The 17,929-nt window shown below is 37.7% G+C and overlaps 1 protein-coding gene across 2 annotated transcripts; it reads left to right on the top strand.

The window, feature by feature from the left end:
- Positions 1-2,179: 2,179 nt before the first annotated feature.
- Positions 2,180-16,143, top strand: LOC118970769 (serine protease inhibitor Kazal-type 6). 2 transcript variants are annotated; one of them, XM_037009524.2, is made up of 4 exons: positions 2,180-2,311; positions 5,103-5,125; positions 12,824-12,939; positions 15,928-16,143. In XM_037009524.2, exons 1-4 carry the CDS (start codon positions 2,254-2,256, stop codon positions 15,971-15,973), a joined length of 243 nt encoding a protein of 80 aa, XP_036865419.1. In that variant the 5' UTR covers positions 2,180-2,253; the 3' UTR covers positions 15,974-16,143. The 2 variants fall into 2 exon arrangements, with proteins under 2 accessions (XP_036865419.1, XP_073079275.1); XM_073223174.1 differs by lacking the exon at positions 2,180-2,311 and adding an exon at positions 3,825-3,967.
- The last annotated feature ends 1,786 nt before the right edge of the window (positions 16,144-17,929 follow it).

Raw genomic sequence — 17,929 nt, 5'->3', positions numbered from 1 at the left:
GGGGATGGAAGCTGAAGAGGGAGTAATATTCAGGTAAACAGCGATTTTGAGAGTTTAGAGTTTAGACCAAGGTATGAGAAGTGATTATCATAAAGGAAATTTTGGGGACAGGAGAAATTTAAACATATTTTAGAAAAACTGCCACAGATTTTAGGATGGAACATCACCAACTACTGCTGTCACATTGTTTTCTTCTTCCTTTTTTTTCTTTTGTTAATACTTTTGAACTGTTGTCACTGGGGGACAGACATAAGGTTATGTGTAGACTGTCCCTATATACTCACTTCATAAAGGGAAAGGAAAAGGGAAAACAGAAGAGGAAACCTTGGGAACAGAGAGGAGAAGAGGGAGGGAGGTGGCAGCAGTACCTAAAACCAGGCTCATGTAAAGTTTAAAAGTTTCAAAGCATGGCTCTGTATTATTATCTAATTTAACCAGGCAACAGTAATTAAAGAAATGACAAGTAGACAAAATTGTACAGATCTTATTTGAAAACTTCATTGTTTTCCTTGAGCAAGTTCCCAATTACTCTATTTTCTTAATATTGCCAGACTCTTCAGTCCATAAAGTGTTCAAGAAAAATACAGTTTTTAAGGCTGTTCATTAGTATCTTTGAAATTTTGGGGGTCTACCATCTGACCTATACCATCTGGAAAGGACTTTAAGATTATGTATATATGTGAGTGTGTGTGTGTGTGTGTGTGTGTGTGTGTGTGTGTGTGTGTGTTTTACATCTCACCACTTTAGAATGAAAACATTTTCAATACTTGCCAAGCACATAATTTTCCTCCCTCTTATTTCTATCTGTGCTCTTCCCCTTCTCTTTCTTCTACCTTTTAAGTTCAAGTATTTTAAAATTGTCAAAGAAGCAATTAAAAGAAAGCAATTCTTATGTTTATTAGAATCATGCTTCATTGTTGATTAAACAGTAATATATTTATCAGATTCAGTAAAATATACTCACTATTTTCAAAGACAGAAAATTCATCCTAAAAAGTGAGATGAATCATATTAAAGTTCCTGAAAACATGTAATTTCCAAAAAAGAAAACATCCTGAAATAAAGGTAACAGTATCTGAACTATGTATCTATTTTTTCAAAGTGACTACCTTGAAAGGAAACCAAATGTTTAGATGTATGATTTCTGGGTTATATATATATATATATATGTATGCATATTGCAGGAATATGTGTATTGTACTACTCATTTGTGATTAAATTGGGCTCATTTTGCACATTCTACCCAAACTTAAAATTTTTATATTTTTTCTTCATGATAATTTAAAAAGCTGTTTGTGATTAGAGACTTTCTCATTATCACTATAACCATTGTTTAATTTTTTCATTCACCCAAAGAATGCTATGGCATCTCACTCTCTGATTTGTTTTGCAATTAAATTGGCCATGATAGTTAATGGGATTTATCTAACTTACACGAACAGTGTAAAATGAAGAGCTTTATTATAACTATGTTTCTACTTTGCAGAAAAAGGAAAAATATTAAACATTCCCCATTTCAAATAGTCCTCAATTGCATAACTTTCAAAAATAAATGATGTATTTTTACCAGTTCAAAAAAAAGCATTGACTTCCTTCTTTGTTTTGACTTAAAAATGGAAAATCACTGGCATTTGACTATAGTAATGATTCAAAAAATGTACAAGCTGATTTCTGCCCAGAAAATGCTTTTTCTGATGCAGTTCTATAACAGTGTAGAATACCTCCTTCTTTTAAGTACACCTCGGATGATGTGGATGCTGAAAATCCAAGTTACACCCAGGATTCCATTCCAGTGTGCTTACTCATCTGGACCGCAGACACGCAGGACCTGTCTGAAGGAGGCAGGCATCAAGTGGGGCTCTGCCGGTGAGTCATCCCTTTAATACAGTGAAACCTAAGAGGGAAGAGCAGGGAGGATATGTTGGTCGTCAGGAAAATGTAGACTACTGGTAGAAAATGACATCCTCTGTTAATAAGATCTAAGGTGCGACTCACATAATTGTCCTGATTTTTCAGGTTGACAGGGAACATGAAGCATTTCTTTAAGTTGGTGAGAAGTCCCAATAAATGCCTAAAGTGTATAGATTTGCATATGGTTTTAGAATGTGATTTTATGAAGAAGGTGGAGATCTTAACTCCCTCAATCAGGTCTGTATATAAGTCTGAGTGTGTGGTTCAGTGTTCTGGGAAGTGTCTGGAAAGAGAATCACAGCTGGACGAGGCAGCCTTGATCTGAGTGAGCTAACTGGTGCCATGAAAATATCAGGTGTCCCTCTGTTCCTCTCTCTGGCTCTTTTCTGCTTTCTCTCAGGTGAGTTTTTTTTTTTCCTTAAAATTAAAATCCAATATTTATACTGAACTGGAAATAACAAGTATGTATTTGTCTACCATATTTCAAAATTCTAACAATTTTGATATAAAACACCAATTCTGAGAGATCATCATAATGATAATGATGGGGAGGATGAAAATGGTGATAATAATAATGATAAAAATAACATTTTGTTGGGCATATGCTACATTCCAGGCCAGTACTGAGGGGTTACATACATTATCTCCAATATACACAGCAAGGTATTCAAATCCAAATTCTACATATAAGAAAACTGTGGCACAAAGAAGTTAAGAAAACTGCCAGAGGACTTTCAGCTAGTAAGTAGAATTTGACATTCAAATCCAGGTCTTCCAGACATCACGGATGATGTGTGCACCACAGAACTACCCTGGAGGATGGTAATTGTTGTAAATATTAGTTTCACTTCTTAAGACAAAGGAAAGATTTCCTGCCCTTAGATAACTGAAATTGAAACAAAGGGTATAAAGGCAACTCAATTAGAGAATCTTTCAGAAAAAGTGATTGAACCTTGAAATGCAGAACCGTACCTGCTGCTAGTGGAGTACTTTCCTGAAGCAGGGGACTATCTTTGGTCACTTGAATGAGTGGCCGTTACATAGTGTATCAATTCATAGTGTTCAAAGCACAATTACACTTCAATCTGATGTTTGTCATCGCAGGACCGTGTGAGTGAGCAGGTCCCCTGCATCTCCTTCTTCCCTCCTGTATTATTCTGTGCGGCCATAGTGGCCGAAGCTCATGTTAGAGCTCTCAATCAGGGTCCTGGGCCTGCCTGCTCCCCAGTGCCTGCGTCAACCCGAGGGAAACTTGGCTCTCTGACCTGGTCTCTTATTTGTAGAAGGCGAGAAATGAGACTGAGTCCTGGGACTTCCCAGGTAGGAGGTATCATGTTCTGTGACAAGAGTAGTTGAATTTTGCTGCCATCAGAGATTTTAAGTAGCTGAACATGTAAAAAACAACAATTTGTCAATGAGATTGTTCACTGGGAGCTGTCGTATCTACATAAACAAATACACTTAGAAATGTGGAGAAAAAAAAGACTGGAATTTCTGTGACATTGTGCAGTGAGTTTGTCTACTAAAGCCAGGTAACTTGGGTGAGTAGCTTAGTCAATTGCTGAATGCATAAAAATAGATCTACATTAAAATCTTCTTGCAAAGACGGTCCCAGAAATTAACTGATATCCTCTTATTGCTTCTCTTCACAAAAGCTAAGTGATCTTTTAATGGGACTGGTTGGCTAATACCAAATACACTAAAACGGGATCCTTCCTAGACATATCCATATTTGGGGAGGCATAGTGCCTAAGAGCCTTCAAAAGAAATGAATTTCGGTCCTGGCATTCCCATTTTACAGCGGTGTGATGGCCTTCAGGAGTGTCATTTTCCTCATCTGTAAAATGGGAATATAAAAAGACTAGCCCTTTCTGGGGAATTAAGTGAAAAAATGTATGCTAAGTGCTTGACATAGTAGATGGGGCAGAGTAAGGGCTCAACAATATCTATGAATATTGCCACTTTTAAAGTTAATAGAAAGAGTACTACATGGGCTCAGGCACTGTGGCTATTAGCCCTGCTTCTGCCTTGACGTTTTCTGCAAATGACACATTGGGTAAGACCTCCCCTCTTCTGATCAAAGATGTGTACAGGGGGGGATTGGTGAAAACTGTAACAGTGATTTTCCCTGAGCATAAAAATCACTTGAAGTCGTTATAAAAACATTGACTTCCAGACCCTGTTTGACCTATATAATGGAATTCTCAAGTAAATATCCTAAGAATTTGATTTTTTAATAACCAGGCACACTACTGCAATAAGGCTGACAAGCACCACAGTAGATGGTCACCACCTGCTTTTCAGAGTTAAGAGCCCTGCTCTCTCCTCGTCCTCCTCAGCAGAGAAGGCCCTGCATGGTATTTCCAGCTCTCCTGTCACAGTCACTGGCACCGGAGCAGGGTGATGCCTATCCACCCCCTTCCTCCACAACAGTGCCATGGAGCTTCCATGTGGAGGTGGTGCTGGCATTGGGGGTTCCACAGAATAGCCAGAATTTGAAATTCAGCAACTCTTACAAGGATTGAATCTAAGACTTTTTATGATTTCAGCATTTTAAGCCACGGAGCTCATTAAGTCACATATCCAATCATCTGTGTAAGGGAGAAGCAAGACTGTATTTATGAACTTCTGCTCTCTTTCAGGAAATCAGAGAGAGGTAGCAGGAGAAATGAGTCACAGAAAAGAGAACGAATTTGTCCTTACTGGTCTATATTTGGGCCAACTCTTTAAAGCTGGTTGAATACAGAGGGCAGATAAATAATTTGGGCTCAAAGAACAAATTCATTCCCTTACCCTCCTGCCTGTAACAAAGGCTCTGGGGAGGAACACTGTGAGCTCAGGCACAGCCAGAGGGAACTCTTCCAGCCCAACTTCTCCAGAGCAAGGCCAGAGCTGGGGAGATCACTCCCCGAGTGAATCAGTGACTGGGTCAGGACCGCAACATCAATCTCCAGATCTTTAAACTATTTCCCCTCACCCATAGCAGTGCATCTTCTTAAATCACTTTCCAATTTTCTACTGCTCCCTAAGAAGTAAGCAGGCATAAACAAACAGAACAATCATGCCATGACTTGTTGAGATGGTCAAGAACAAAAAGCAAGTATCATTCCATGCTTGGGGATTTCCTAATTTTGCATATCCCACTATTTTCACATTTCAAAGATTACAGTGTGCTGATTTTATGTTTTCAGGTGTCTTCAGTCAAGGAGGACAGGTCAGTGCATATTTTTAAATCTATTCTTCAGACCTGGGTGGTGCTTGGCTGGTATTCCCTGGCCAGAGAGGTCTGTTGGTGGGTGACGGAGCAAAAACAATGAACAAACAAAACAAGTGCAAAAATCAGTGGAAATAGTACACTTTACAAATATAATCTTTTTGTGATCATAACTGTTTTCAGTTTATAAGCACCTAAGTGGCCATCTTCAGATGTTGTTAAAATAGAATGAATATTAATAAAAATAGGTTGAATTTCTGGTAATGTATCACTGATTCCACAGTGTGATCTTGGACAACTTAACTTTTCTGAGCTACAATTTCCACAAGTATAGATAAGGGATAATAGAATTAGATTTAAATTACATAAACTATGTGGGAGGATTTGGTAAACTATGAGAAGTTGACTTAATGATTATTAATTAACAGCTCATAAAGGACAGAAGCTGCTTGCTTTAGGATGACTGGGGATGCTTACTACCACAGAAATTATTTCCTTTCTGGAAGTAAGACAAGCATAGAGAGAACCCTTCTTTAAGGTTTTGTACTGAGTACACAAAAACAGATTCACTCAAGCTTAAAAATAATTTGGCTTAAGTATTGGAATAGGCACAAGTTATCTTCATTGTCAGGCTAATTTTTTCCAAATTAATCCAGCAGCTTGTTTCCATCTTTCTTGTTCTGTCCAAAAGGCAACCCAAACAAGTACTTGCTCTGCCTGTCCTGCGCCTGTGTCCATAGTGAACATTCCCATCTGACCGTGGCACCGGTTCTTGTTTAGCCCTGTGCTCAAGAACCCTTGGAGTCAAAAGTTTCCAGACAACACTACCAACTGATTGGCTTTGGCAAAGAAGTTGAAAAATATTTTCCAACCCTAGTTTACCTGCTACATTGCATAAGACTTTTTTGTTTCAAATTTTAGCATCTAGCAAATTGGGATGCATCTTACAATGGTTGATACCTTACAACTAGCCTCCAGTGTGTGTGTGCATGTGTGTGTGTGTGCACTTGTATGTGTCTAATCCATGGTGCTTGTATTGGTATATACAATTGCACATCTTAATATTGATTTCTTCTTATGTTTAAATACGTATGGTAGCATGGTCTATGTCAAAGTGTCAAAACAAACAAGGAAAGGACATGAGATCTAGCCAACACATTTTATATACCATTAGAGAGTAAAAAAGTGGTAAGACCATTGCAAATACATTTAAAACATGGAATTTAATCCCAGTTTTCTCATTAAAACACGTTTCCCAGATTTTTTGTGTTTTCTGAAGTTGATTTAAAATCTACTAATTACTGATTCTCTTCTTTTAGATGAGTGTACATCTTACAGACTGCTTGTTTTAGAATCACTGGGGATGCCTACTAAATATGTATTTACCAGTCTTACTGAATAAGAATCACACAGGTGGGGAGTTTCAAATCTTCATTCTTAATAATTACCTAGCGCAGGCAAGCACTGACTTTAGAGTGCTCAGATATAAAAGGACAACACAGATGAGTCCTTATTCGAACACTTACGGGCTGTGTGATCTGAGGGGTGTCTCTTTCCTTCTTTCCCTTGTTTCTGCTTCTCTAAAATGAAAGTTTGAGTTCAATGACGACTGAACCAAGCCTTCCTTGGTAAGACAACTGTCTCTTTTCCACTCAAACACTAAGGGCAGGGAGGGTGCCACCTTGCAGATGGTATCAAGGCTGCTATTCATCTTCTGCATGGTTGGCAGGCAGGTGGCAGCCCCAAAGCTGGGCAGAGGAAGCTTGATGTTGGGGGCACCCTTGGTCATGGCTGATTAGACGAGACAAAAGGAGGAAAGCTCTCCAGCCCTCAGGCAGTCCTTCTTGTGCCAGAACGCATCTCCATGACGAAGCATCTCAAGGAGGATTATAGTCAGCAGTCTACACTGTAGGTTTGTAAAAGGTTCACATTCTTTCAAAATAATTATTCATGCAAAACAAAAAGCATCTTTCTGGACTTTAGGAATTCATGGTCCTATAAAATTTTTCCCATAAATGTAAATGACTAACTAATATGCTACCAACTCTTTAATTTGCCAAGTAGGAATATAAAATAACAAAATAATAATAGCAATTAAAAAATAAAACTACTATCTACCATCACCAGCCTTCATTAACTAAGTTACAGTGTTATGCCAAAATGCTTGAAAGACATAATCTCAGAGTCAGAATCATCCTTTGAACTAAATAAATTTATCTTTTGGAACCACTGACTACATGGCCTTTATTTTTCTAACTCCTCAGCAGGCTGTGTGTCTGGGGACCATACCTTTAAAGAGCTGTTTAAATAAATATTCCAGATTGGTATTAACATCACAAACCTCTTAAAAACCATAATTGGCAACCAATTTCTTTTATAATAATTTTTGGAATATCTAAGTTTATTTTTATTTGTATCATAAGATAAAGATATGGTAAATTGTAGTAGTTAGTAAAACAATGCCCCATGACCTGAGTATGTATGGGGCTGTCCATTTTTCCTAATTGGCTTGAATTCATGTAAAATTAATATACTGACAGAATCTGTAAATACAATTTGGAGATGTTAACCAGCATATACAACCTAACCACAGATAGGAAAACAGGGGGACCTAAGTGACTCAAGTTTGCCAAGAGCAATAAAGCTGTGCAGTCAACCCCTCAGGACCCCTGCCTCCATATGGGGCATCCATAGCCCTGGCTACGTACGGCTAGTGAGCAGCGGAAGCCCCGTGCATATCCGCAAAGGTGTTTTGAGCAGTATACTTTCTAAGTAAACATACAATAGTGTTTAGTATCCTCACTGCTTAAGCAACAAAGTACTATAATAAAAACAGTAGTTTAAAATAAAATAACTGGTCTCCACATGTAGGAGGGATTTTGAAACTTGGAGGGAGGGAAGCAGAGGGGGCAGAATTTCTTGCATTGGCTCAGGCCAGGGAAGTTGAGGGTGGGTATAGGTGGTAAATTTGGAATTGTTGAAGAAGACTTGAAATAAAGAAATACACGAAAGGAAACACTTGCAAGGGGAAAGAAATGATAATATTTAATCTGAGGGTAGGTTGAACAATCTGAAGAATGGTGCTACTATGAAAAACTTAAAAAATTGGAATATAAAATTAGTTTGGAGGGAATGATAAAGAGTTACATTTTGGACACAGAGGAGTAGTAAATGTGAATCAGATTGTTGACCAAAGGTGTACTGTGTATTTGTGACAATTAGGAATTAGGCTTGAGATTTTAATGAGGATTCAAGAACAATAAGAGTCTAGAACTCATCACTATAATCTGGGAAAATATATTCTTAGTAAAAAATCAAGTATATACAGTTTCTTGAAAATGAACAAAATGAATACTCGGGAGGAAAATAGAAAAGGCAATGAAAGGGATAGAGAAGAAATAGTCGGACATCAGGATACAGGCATATTGCAGAAGTCAGGAAAGAGTTTCAAAGAGGCTGGACTGATCGAGAGCAGGTTATCTTTTAAAAAATCATGCACATTTTATACATAGCCAAGAGCCTATAGGTGTATCGTGAGAGGTGCCATCTCTTACAGAAGTTTTAGTGGCATGGAAAGGGTGTAAAAATGGGAAATTAGAAACTAAGTCAGGGAAGAGTTAAGAAAACTAGTATGATCAAGAAAGAAGCTGATTCAGCATAAAGGTAATATTTTCAGTAAAGGGAAAGAGATGAAATCCCACTCTTCGGATGTGTGTGTGTGTGTGTGTGTGTGTGTGTGTGTGTGCTTCTGTGTGATCGCAAATTTTCATTGGCTTTATTTGTATAATTAAGACGCTGGACTAGAATATCAATGATCCCCAATCTTCAGCTGATTCAGTGCCCATATAAGCTCATTTACCGGACAAGTGGTGATGACTGATGCAAAGACTTACGCTCCATCTGGGCTATTTTAGAGGGTACAGTGCTTCAAAGAAGCACAAGAGGTCAGACTGATATTAAGTGCTGGCACCCAAGGACCTGCAAGTAGTCTGCGGCATCCCAACTAAAAAATGGGGGTGCTTGTTTTTTTCTTTTTCACTATCAAATATTAAAAAAAACTTGCCAAAATAGGGTAAGGAATAATGGGATCCAAAAAAGTCTAGAATGTGATACAATTTACATTGCTAGTGTAACAGCAATCTTGCACAATAGTTGAAACTTTGCAGTGTTTCCAAAGGATTTGTCATTACAATAACCATAGATGATAGGTGTTGCCAGCTTCCCGTTAAAGATGAATAAAGTTAAACTCAGAGCAGAGACGTGTTTGCACATGGTAATACAGCTAATAAGTGGGAGGAGCAAAATTCAAACCCAGGTGAGTCTCCCAGCATTGCAGAGCATTAGGGCATTTTAAATAGTCTGCAGCAAGGGTGGGGGAGTGGGTTCCAGCTCTCCTGGATCTCTTATACTTCCCACAGAGGAAATGGTAAAGGAAATTTAAAAATCCTACTATCACCCTACATCTAGATTAGTCTTTACTTCTACTGAGAAGCCAGTTGTTTGGATTCTGTTTAAAGGAGCTTAAATAAAAATGTAAAAGAGGAGAGGAAATTTTGGCAGAGGAAGCACATGACACTCAGAAACTGCAGCCAGCCATGGTCTCTTTCAGTCCCCTGCCTCACCCTGGTCGCTTCTGCAAGGCTCCCACTCACCTTCCTAACCTCTGGGGCTCTCAGTGGCCCTTTTCTGTCCCCAGGCACGCAGTGAGTAAAGAGGGTTCTCTAGATATAAAGGAAGGAGCATTTGGGCAGTACTTGCTATTTCTCCACCCAATCGAAGACCTAAGGTCTTAGCTTTATTCAAGCCACCACACTGGAAGAAGTCACTGCTACATCTTGGACCATCAAAGCTGGAAGGGCTATTAGAGACCTTCTAGTGTCTGATGGTACTCAGCATTTCATAGGAGTTACAAATACCTTTCATGGAAAGCTGCATTTCATGCAGGCCCACAATCAGAAGCTTGTTTCCTGCACTCTTAGTCTAGAGCTATTTCAAATATTCCACACTGACTTTCTCCCACTCTTGTATGACCACATTTAATCCTTATAACAACATTGGGAAAGAAGCATGGCAACTGTTTTGTTTTGTTTTAATTTTGGTGAAGAAAACTGAGGCACAGATGTTGAGTACTTTGCCCAAGACACAGTGAACTGATGATGAATAGCGGTCAAGTTCTAGAACATGAGTCCTTAGCTTAATTCAGGAATCACCAAGGGCCACTATAGCAATTTAAAAGCATGAAACATATCTATGTTCTAAGAAGTATATGCATATGCCATTTGATTGATTCATTTTTATTTATTGAAACGTTTTGTTCTTCCTAGTCGCATCCCCAGGGGGCAGTGGAAGGGGAAAACTGGGCTTGGGGAGGGAAGTGGTGCCTAGAAGCTCTCAAAGGGAACACCGTCCCCAAGTGCCACTTTTGTATCTGCTTTTAAAGGACAAAAGAGGCTGGATCACAAGATCAGAGGGCTGATTGCCAAGAAAAGGTGTCTTAAGGAGGTGTCTCTTTCATGTAAGAGAGTTCCCTTTTTCTTTTCCACACTGACCTGGCTGTAGAGACAACATACATCTGACGAGATGCCTTTCTCTCAGTTCCCACATTGCCTGGGCTTGTCCCGCTGTGGCATTTATTACACATCATGTACAATTATCCATGTTCTTCTCTGCTTCCTTAGTGCAGATAAGATGGTGAGCTTATCAAGGTAGTGTTTATAACTAATTCCTCTTTGTATCACCATTACCCAGCAACATATCTTCCAAATAATAGTTATCTGCTGTCTGTGGAATAAATGAAAATATCAGTGATGATTCTGTGTTGTACAGTCCTTTCTGGACTCAAACACACAACTGTAAATTTGTACACCAGTGACTTAAATACAAAATACATTAGAAATTGAGAAGAAATTATCCTATGGTTTATATTGCCCTAGAGATTGTCTAACTGTTTTTCCATTTGGAGACTTAAAAAGATTGCTGTCCTGGAAATAATACGAGAGGATTCAGATGTCTTTAAGAACTGTGGGGAAAGTAGGACTGCAAAGTGGGACTGTAAGCCCAGCATCTTCTAACCAATCATGCCCTAAGAAGACATCTGTACTATCCTTTCCAACCTCAATACTAAAAGATTGCCAAATTTCAAAAAAATGTCTATTGAATGGTCTCAGGTGGCTTAAATCTATGTGATAATATTTCAAACTCAACTGATGGCTCTGGCTGAGCATTTCCCCATGAAAACTTTTAGAGAGCTTTGCCAGTATACAACAGCTTACTGATATCTCTTTAGTGATTCCTCTTACCTATGCCCGTACACTTCCCTAATAAGGTATGTTAATAAAACCCACATGTCCCGACTACAAATGTGGTCAAGGGTACATAGTGACCGTTGATCTTTACTTCTCTCCATGAAGATGAGTTGGAAACTAACCACAGCAGATTTGCTAGAAATTCTGCATCAGTAATCAGGGTACAGGCAATACACAATAGGTAAAATAGGATCAGCAACAAGGACTATGTTTAAGCACTGATCGCATTGCTTGCTGGTTGTGTGGCACTGGTAAGGCATTATTTTCCTGAGGATCAGAATCCATGTTTGTAAACTGGTTAATATAGGATTGTTCAGTATATCTCAGGATTAACGTGAGACTCCATTGAGTGAATAATCCATATGAGAGTAGTTTGGGTATTATGACGCAATTGATAAATGTAAGATGGTATTATTTTAATGGAACCAAAATAGGGGTAAAGGGACAGTCTCTCTATTCATATTCAAATGTCACTTCATCCCATGTACCTAACATCAGGAGGAGTTCAGGTCTACCTATTGCATATTACCTGTATCCTGGAATAAAATGGCTCAAATGTCATTTGCACACCAAAAACTGACTCATTTGACACTGAACTGAACAGAAACTTAAAACTCCAAACATAAAGCTCTTAAGACTACCTCTGAGAGAATGCTGTATTAGTAGGGCTATATCATTAGCATAGATGGTAGCCTTCCTGCTATAGAGCCTGTGATGGTAATTATTACTCAAAGCACATGTTCCCAGCAAGGCTAGATGCAACCTCACAACCCTTCCTAATACAGCAGCTTAGGTGGCCATTCCTGGGTTATGTGGTAGGTAGAGAGTTTAAATTCTACAAACAGACTCTGAGGCAGTAAGTTAATAAAAAGACATTTGAATTCTGTTTTGGTGAGATTATAAAGGGATGTAGCCACCACAGGGAAACTAACAAGCCATCAGTTAACGTCTGGGACGCCCTTGCACTGACCATCCCTATCTTGGAGCGTGCAGAACGAGTGCTGTTGGTATTACACTAATAATATACACTAAAAAACAAAACAAACAAAAACCCGGAACAAATGTCATCTAAAAAACAAATACTACTCTCAGTTGGAACAATTCAGTGCTGGAGCAGATGGATATACATGTCTATAGATAGAATTTGCCTTATTCCTTACAATGTATCTGCTACAGATAGCACCTGCCATGCTTCATTAACTCCTCTGTATACAAAACCTGCAGAAATAGGTTTCCAGTGTCTCAAAGGAAAAGTTTCAGTTATGTTTAATACGTTCTAGTCAAGCAGATACAGGAAGCTATTTTCTATTTCGAGAAGCTTTGCTTCTGTTCTGAGGGGCAGTCCCTCAGGCAGAATGCACTAATACCAATGTCCCTATGCTCACTTTGGTAGGTTGACTGTAGCGAGTTCCAGGACCCCAACATGTTCTGCACTCGAGAATCAAATCCCCACTGTGGCTCTGATGGCCAGACATACGGCAACAGATGTGCCTTCTGTAAGGCGGTGGTGTAAGTATCACACTCACCAACCCTGTTCCTTGCTAGCACAACCTTCCAGAATAAGACTATGACACTTTCCTTGTCATATTCTAGAAAGTTCTCATACACACCCATAAAGACTAAAGAAATAAGTTTCAGGCAAACGTATCAATAACAAATGGTTTTAAAAAAAGTACATGTTAAATTATTTGAAAACATATATCATTTGCTTTGTTATTATAGATATGAATCCTGGAAATTAAAAAAAAATTATACATCTTTAAGAATTTTGATATATTTTCTCATTTTTCCATTTATTTCTAATGTAAAATTTCAATAATATTCATCCAATTATGTTTGTTCTTATTATTATTATTAACTTTGGAAAAGATGAAGGAAATTTTTTGAGATGCAGTTAAGTTTGAAAATGCATCAAAATCAGAAATGCGAAAAACTTGGAGAACATGTATCATCAGTAAAAATATTACTTTATCTAGATTTTCAGACACTTTATTTCATACCAAATTATATGTTGCTCAGACATCAATTCCCATTCTTTCCTATTTTAGTCTCATGAAAAGAGGTTTTCAACAAAGAATAGAGGAGAGGATTACCTTTATTATCTGGACTATTCAAACTTTAGTGATAGTATACTAGGGAGATTTACAAAGGGCCAAATTTTATCGAACTCACACGCTCTTAAGGAACACAGCAGGTGCTATAGATTTTAGCCAACATACTGGGAGCTTTCTATGGAACATAGGTTATAATTAATAAAAATGTATTTAATCAATCAATCCTATTGTTACTGAATTATAATTGATGTACAATATATTAGTTTCAGGTATACAAGATAGTGACTCAATATTTTTAGACATTATGAAGATCACTTCATTAGGTCTAGTGACCCTCTGTCAGTAAACAATGTAATTACAATACTATTGTCTATATTTTCTACACTGTACATTACATCCCCAGGACTTATTTATTTTATAAGTAGAAGTTTATACCTTTTACTCTCCTTCATCTGTTCATCCATTCCCCAGCCGCACCCCTCTTACAATCACCAGTTTGTTCTCTGAGTCTGTTTCTGTTTTGTTTTGTTTGTTTCTTTGTTTTGATTTTTGGATTTAACATGTAAGTGAAACATGGTATTTGTCTTTCTCTGTCTGACTTATTTCACTAAGTATAATACTCTCTAGGTCCATCTATGTTATTGCAAATGCCAAGATTTCATTCTTTTATATGGATTAGTAATATTCCATTGTGTGTGTGTGTGCGCGCGTGCGCACAAACGCACTTAAGTTGCTTCTATCCCTTAGCTATTGTAAATAATGCTGCAATGAATGTGGGAGTACATATGTATTTTCAAATTAGTGTTTACATTTTCTTCATTAAATATTCCACTTCCTAGAAGTGGCATTTCTGGATCATAGGGTATTTTTAATTTTTGAGGAGCCTCTATACTGATGCCCACAGGGGCTGCACCAGCTCACAGTCCCAGCAGGGCATGAGCGTTCCCTTTCCCCCACATCCTTGCTGACATTTGTTATTCCTTGTCATTTTAATAACAGCCATTCTGACAGGTGTGCAGTATCTCACAGTGAGTTTGCCTTGCACTTCCCTGATGGCCAGTGATATCGCTCACCTTTCCATGTGCCTGTTCACCATCTCTGTGCTCATTCAGGTCCTCAACCCACTGTTTACTCATTGTTTTGTTGTCGCTGAGTTGTATGAGTTCTTTATATATTTTGGGTATCAACCCCTTATCAGATACATTGTTCACAAGTATCTTCCCATTCAGTAGGTTGTTTTGTTTTGTTGATGGTTTCCTTTGCTGTGCAAAAGCTTTCTAGTTTAATGTAGCCTCAATTGTTTATTTTTGTTTTTGTTGCCCTTGCGTAAAGAGACATATCCAAAAAAAATTATTAAAGCTGATGTCAAAGAGCTGAGCTTGCCACCTATGTCTTCATTTGAGACCTTTATGGTTTCAGGTCTTACATTTAAGTCTTTAATCCATTTTATTATATGGTATACAAAAGTGGTCCAGTTTCATTCTTTTGCATGGAGTTGTCCAGTTTTCCCAACACCATTAATCAAATAGACTATCTTTTCCCCAGGGTATATTCTTGCCTCTTTGTCATAGATTAATTGACCATCTAAGGGTGGGTCAAAAGTATAGATTGAAACTAGGAGATGTCATTTTAAGAAGAGCAAATCACCCAGTTATGTTCCTCTTAAGACTGCTGTGGCTATTCAGGGTCCTTTGGGGTTCCATACAAATTTTAGGATTATTTGTTTTTGCTGTAAAAGTAGAGAATTATAACCCTTATTTAACCCAGATAAAAGTTACTTCACTTCCTCACCATTGTCATTTTCTTATCTTAGAATTTCTACTAGCTTAATTTCCCTCAACTTTTGCTGCGTAATTCCTGAGCAAAGAAATTATATAACTCTCTATCAATAATAATAATAATATGGTCAAGCACATAGAATGAAATTAATAAATATTGAATCAGAACATAATAAATATGTGTCTACATTCATATATAGCATATCTAATTAATAGCATTATTTTCCTATGAGAGGGACAAAGGGGTAAGATGAGATTTAATTTAATGGGCATATCACTGAGAAGGACTGAATACATGGTGTGCTATAAAATGCCAAATGCCTGAATATTTAGTTCAATTTCTTGTATCTTCTATCGGGATAGAACTATGACACTAAAGTCTCTTTGCCATTATTTCTCCTGTCAGTTTTACCTTTTCCAGTTGAATGAATATTTACTCTCAGAAAATGAACATTTGAAACCGAAAGGTCTAAGCCTTGTTAAAACTGTTTAAGATTCATGCTTCGCGTAATTAGACCAGGTGTCACCTCTGAGTGCATTTAATTAACCTCTCCCAGATTACAGACATGGGTACCTGTACAATCTAATGATTACATGGACTAAGACATAACTAAACCCATACATAACTTCTGTGATGGACATATTTTTGTCTTTTTCTTTTATAGGAAAAGTGGTGGGAAGATCAGCCTAAAACATTATGGAAAATGCTGAATTAGAGCCCATGTTTTGTGGTGACTTGCCATCTCCGTCATCCTTCTTTTCATTTTTCTGCTTTTACTTTTCTCTTGCAGATCTCTTAAATTTATAAAGACATCTTCTACTCTGGGTCTGCAGTATATATTTCCCTTCATTCAGTTGTCAATAAAGTAAATTCTGAAGAAGTATTGCTTGTGTTTTTTTAACTATGAGATCAAGAAAACATACAGATATGATATGGAATACTTGACCCAGCATAAATTTGGATAAAAAGACCTTTTTCTGATCTAAATCAACCATGCAGTCACTCTGGGACTTGAGAAAATCCCTCTTGGGAAACTCTGTCTCCTCTCTTATTCTTGGAATTTCCATGTGGATTATGAAGGATTTTTAATACCATGATCATATATTACTTATTTTATGACATCTATTGTTTAAGTCTTATATCATGTGATGTTCATTATTCCCAATTTCAGGAAAGAACTACTTTTATTTTATATAAAAATAAAACATTTTTATATAAAAATTTTATATAAAAACAGTTTCTATAAAAATAAAATATTTATATAAAATATTTATCCTCTCTAGACCATAGTTTTCTCATTTCTATGGAATGGTAGATTTGGACTATATACTATGTCTTCCTACCAACATCAAAGGGTCTAGCAGATAGAAAGGAGGGAATAAACATTCAATAAATAATCACTGTTCAATAAATAGTGAATAGATATATAAAGTCCCTTAAAGTGTGTGCATTGAAAGAATGTAGTCAATTGATCTTAATCATGAAATGAGAAAACTGGATGAATCATGAGGAATCTTAAGGCTCAGGGAAAGTTTTAATTAGTTACTGTCAAGGAAAAAAGCTCCATTAGTAGATAAGTCCAGGTCAAAACAACTGTTTTGATGGTGAGTTCAGTCTCCGTGCAGCTGTATCAATGCAATGAAGACAAGTTTCATATCTAAATATTTCATTCTGAGCAATCCAGATGGAAGTTCTGGGAAGTCTTCCTGTGAGTGCTTTCATGCAGTACAGCATGTTTTTAGAAATAACATGTTAGACACATATAGAAGACATCTCTAGATGTATGTACTAGGTAATAACCATCCTTCTGTCAACAAACATTTACTGGGTGCCTGCTCTGTGGCAGGCTTTGTTCTAAGGTGCTTGGGGTACAGTTATGGGAGAGGGTGAGGGGGGCAAAAATTCTATATCTTAATGATGTTTACCTTGCAACAGGGAGAAATAGACAAAAACAGTATACATGATAAACAAGTACATGACAGTAGTAATGCTTGGGGAGAGGTGGAGGCCAACCGCAGTGCTAAGTCAGGTAGTAGGAGGGTTTTCATTGGGAGGATGTGGAGATGAGAGAGTGGGCCAGGCGAATATCTGGCAGAAGAGCAGAAGCCAGAACAAAGTCCTTAAGGCTGGAGCATGCCTGAGTTGTTCAAGGTTCAGCAAGGTCACAGTGACGACTGATCTGGAGTGAGTGGGCAAGTAGGTGATGGGGTCAGAGAGCAATGAGCCTGAAGCACCCAAGCCTCTGTAGTCACTGTTAAGATTTTCACCTTTATTCTGATGTTTAGAATGTGTTAAGAAATAAATATTAAGACTGTTTCCTACTTCAAAAATCTCAATTACATTTTATGCACATGTGGATATTTGTATATAGTTTATGTATATAGTTGAAGAGGACCACACCAAACTAGGGGAAGCATCTGACACTCAGATAAAGAGCTAAGGAGTGGTTTGGGTTATGCTGGAAGAAAGTATACATTCTACTCTTCCTAGTGTGGGACTTATCCTTTTCCAAGCTTAAAGACTATTCCCCTTGCTGGAGAAAAAGAACTACGTAATACATAATTTGGGTAAGGTGACTAAAGGAGGGTGGCTCTTTGAGTCACACTGACCAGAACGTGAGTCACAGCTCTGACATAAGCTCTGACATGGACTTCTTTGTAGTATGA

Source organism: Manis javanica, chromosome 15 (assembly GCF_040802235.1).
Source record: "Manis javanica isolate MJ-LG chromosome 15, MJ_LKY, whole genome shotgun sequence".
NCBI lineage: Eukaryota > Metazoa > Chordata > Mammalia > Pholidota > Manidae > Manis > Manis javanica.
The sequence above is the reverse complement of the archived record's forward strand: the minus strand, read 5'-3'. Positions and strand labels throughout refer to the sequence as shown.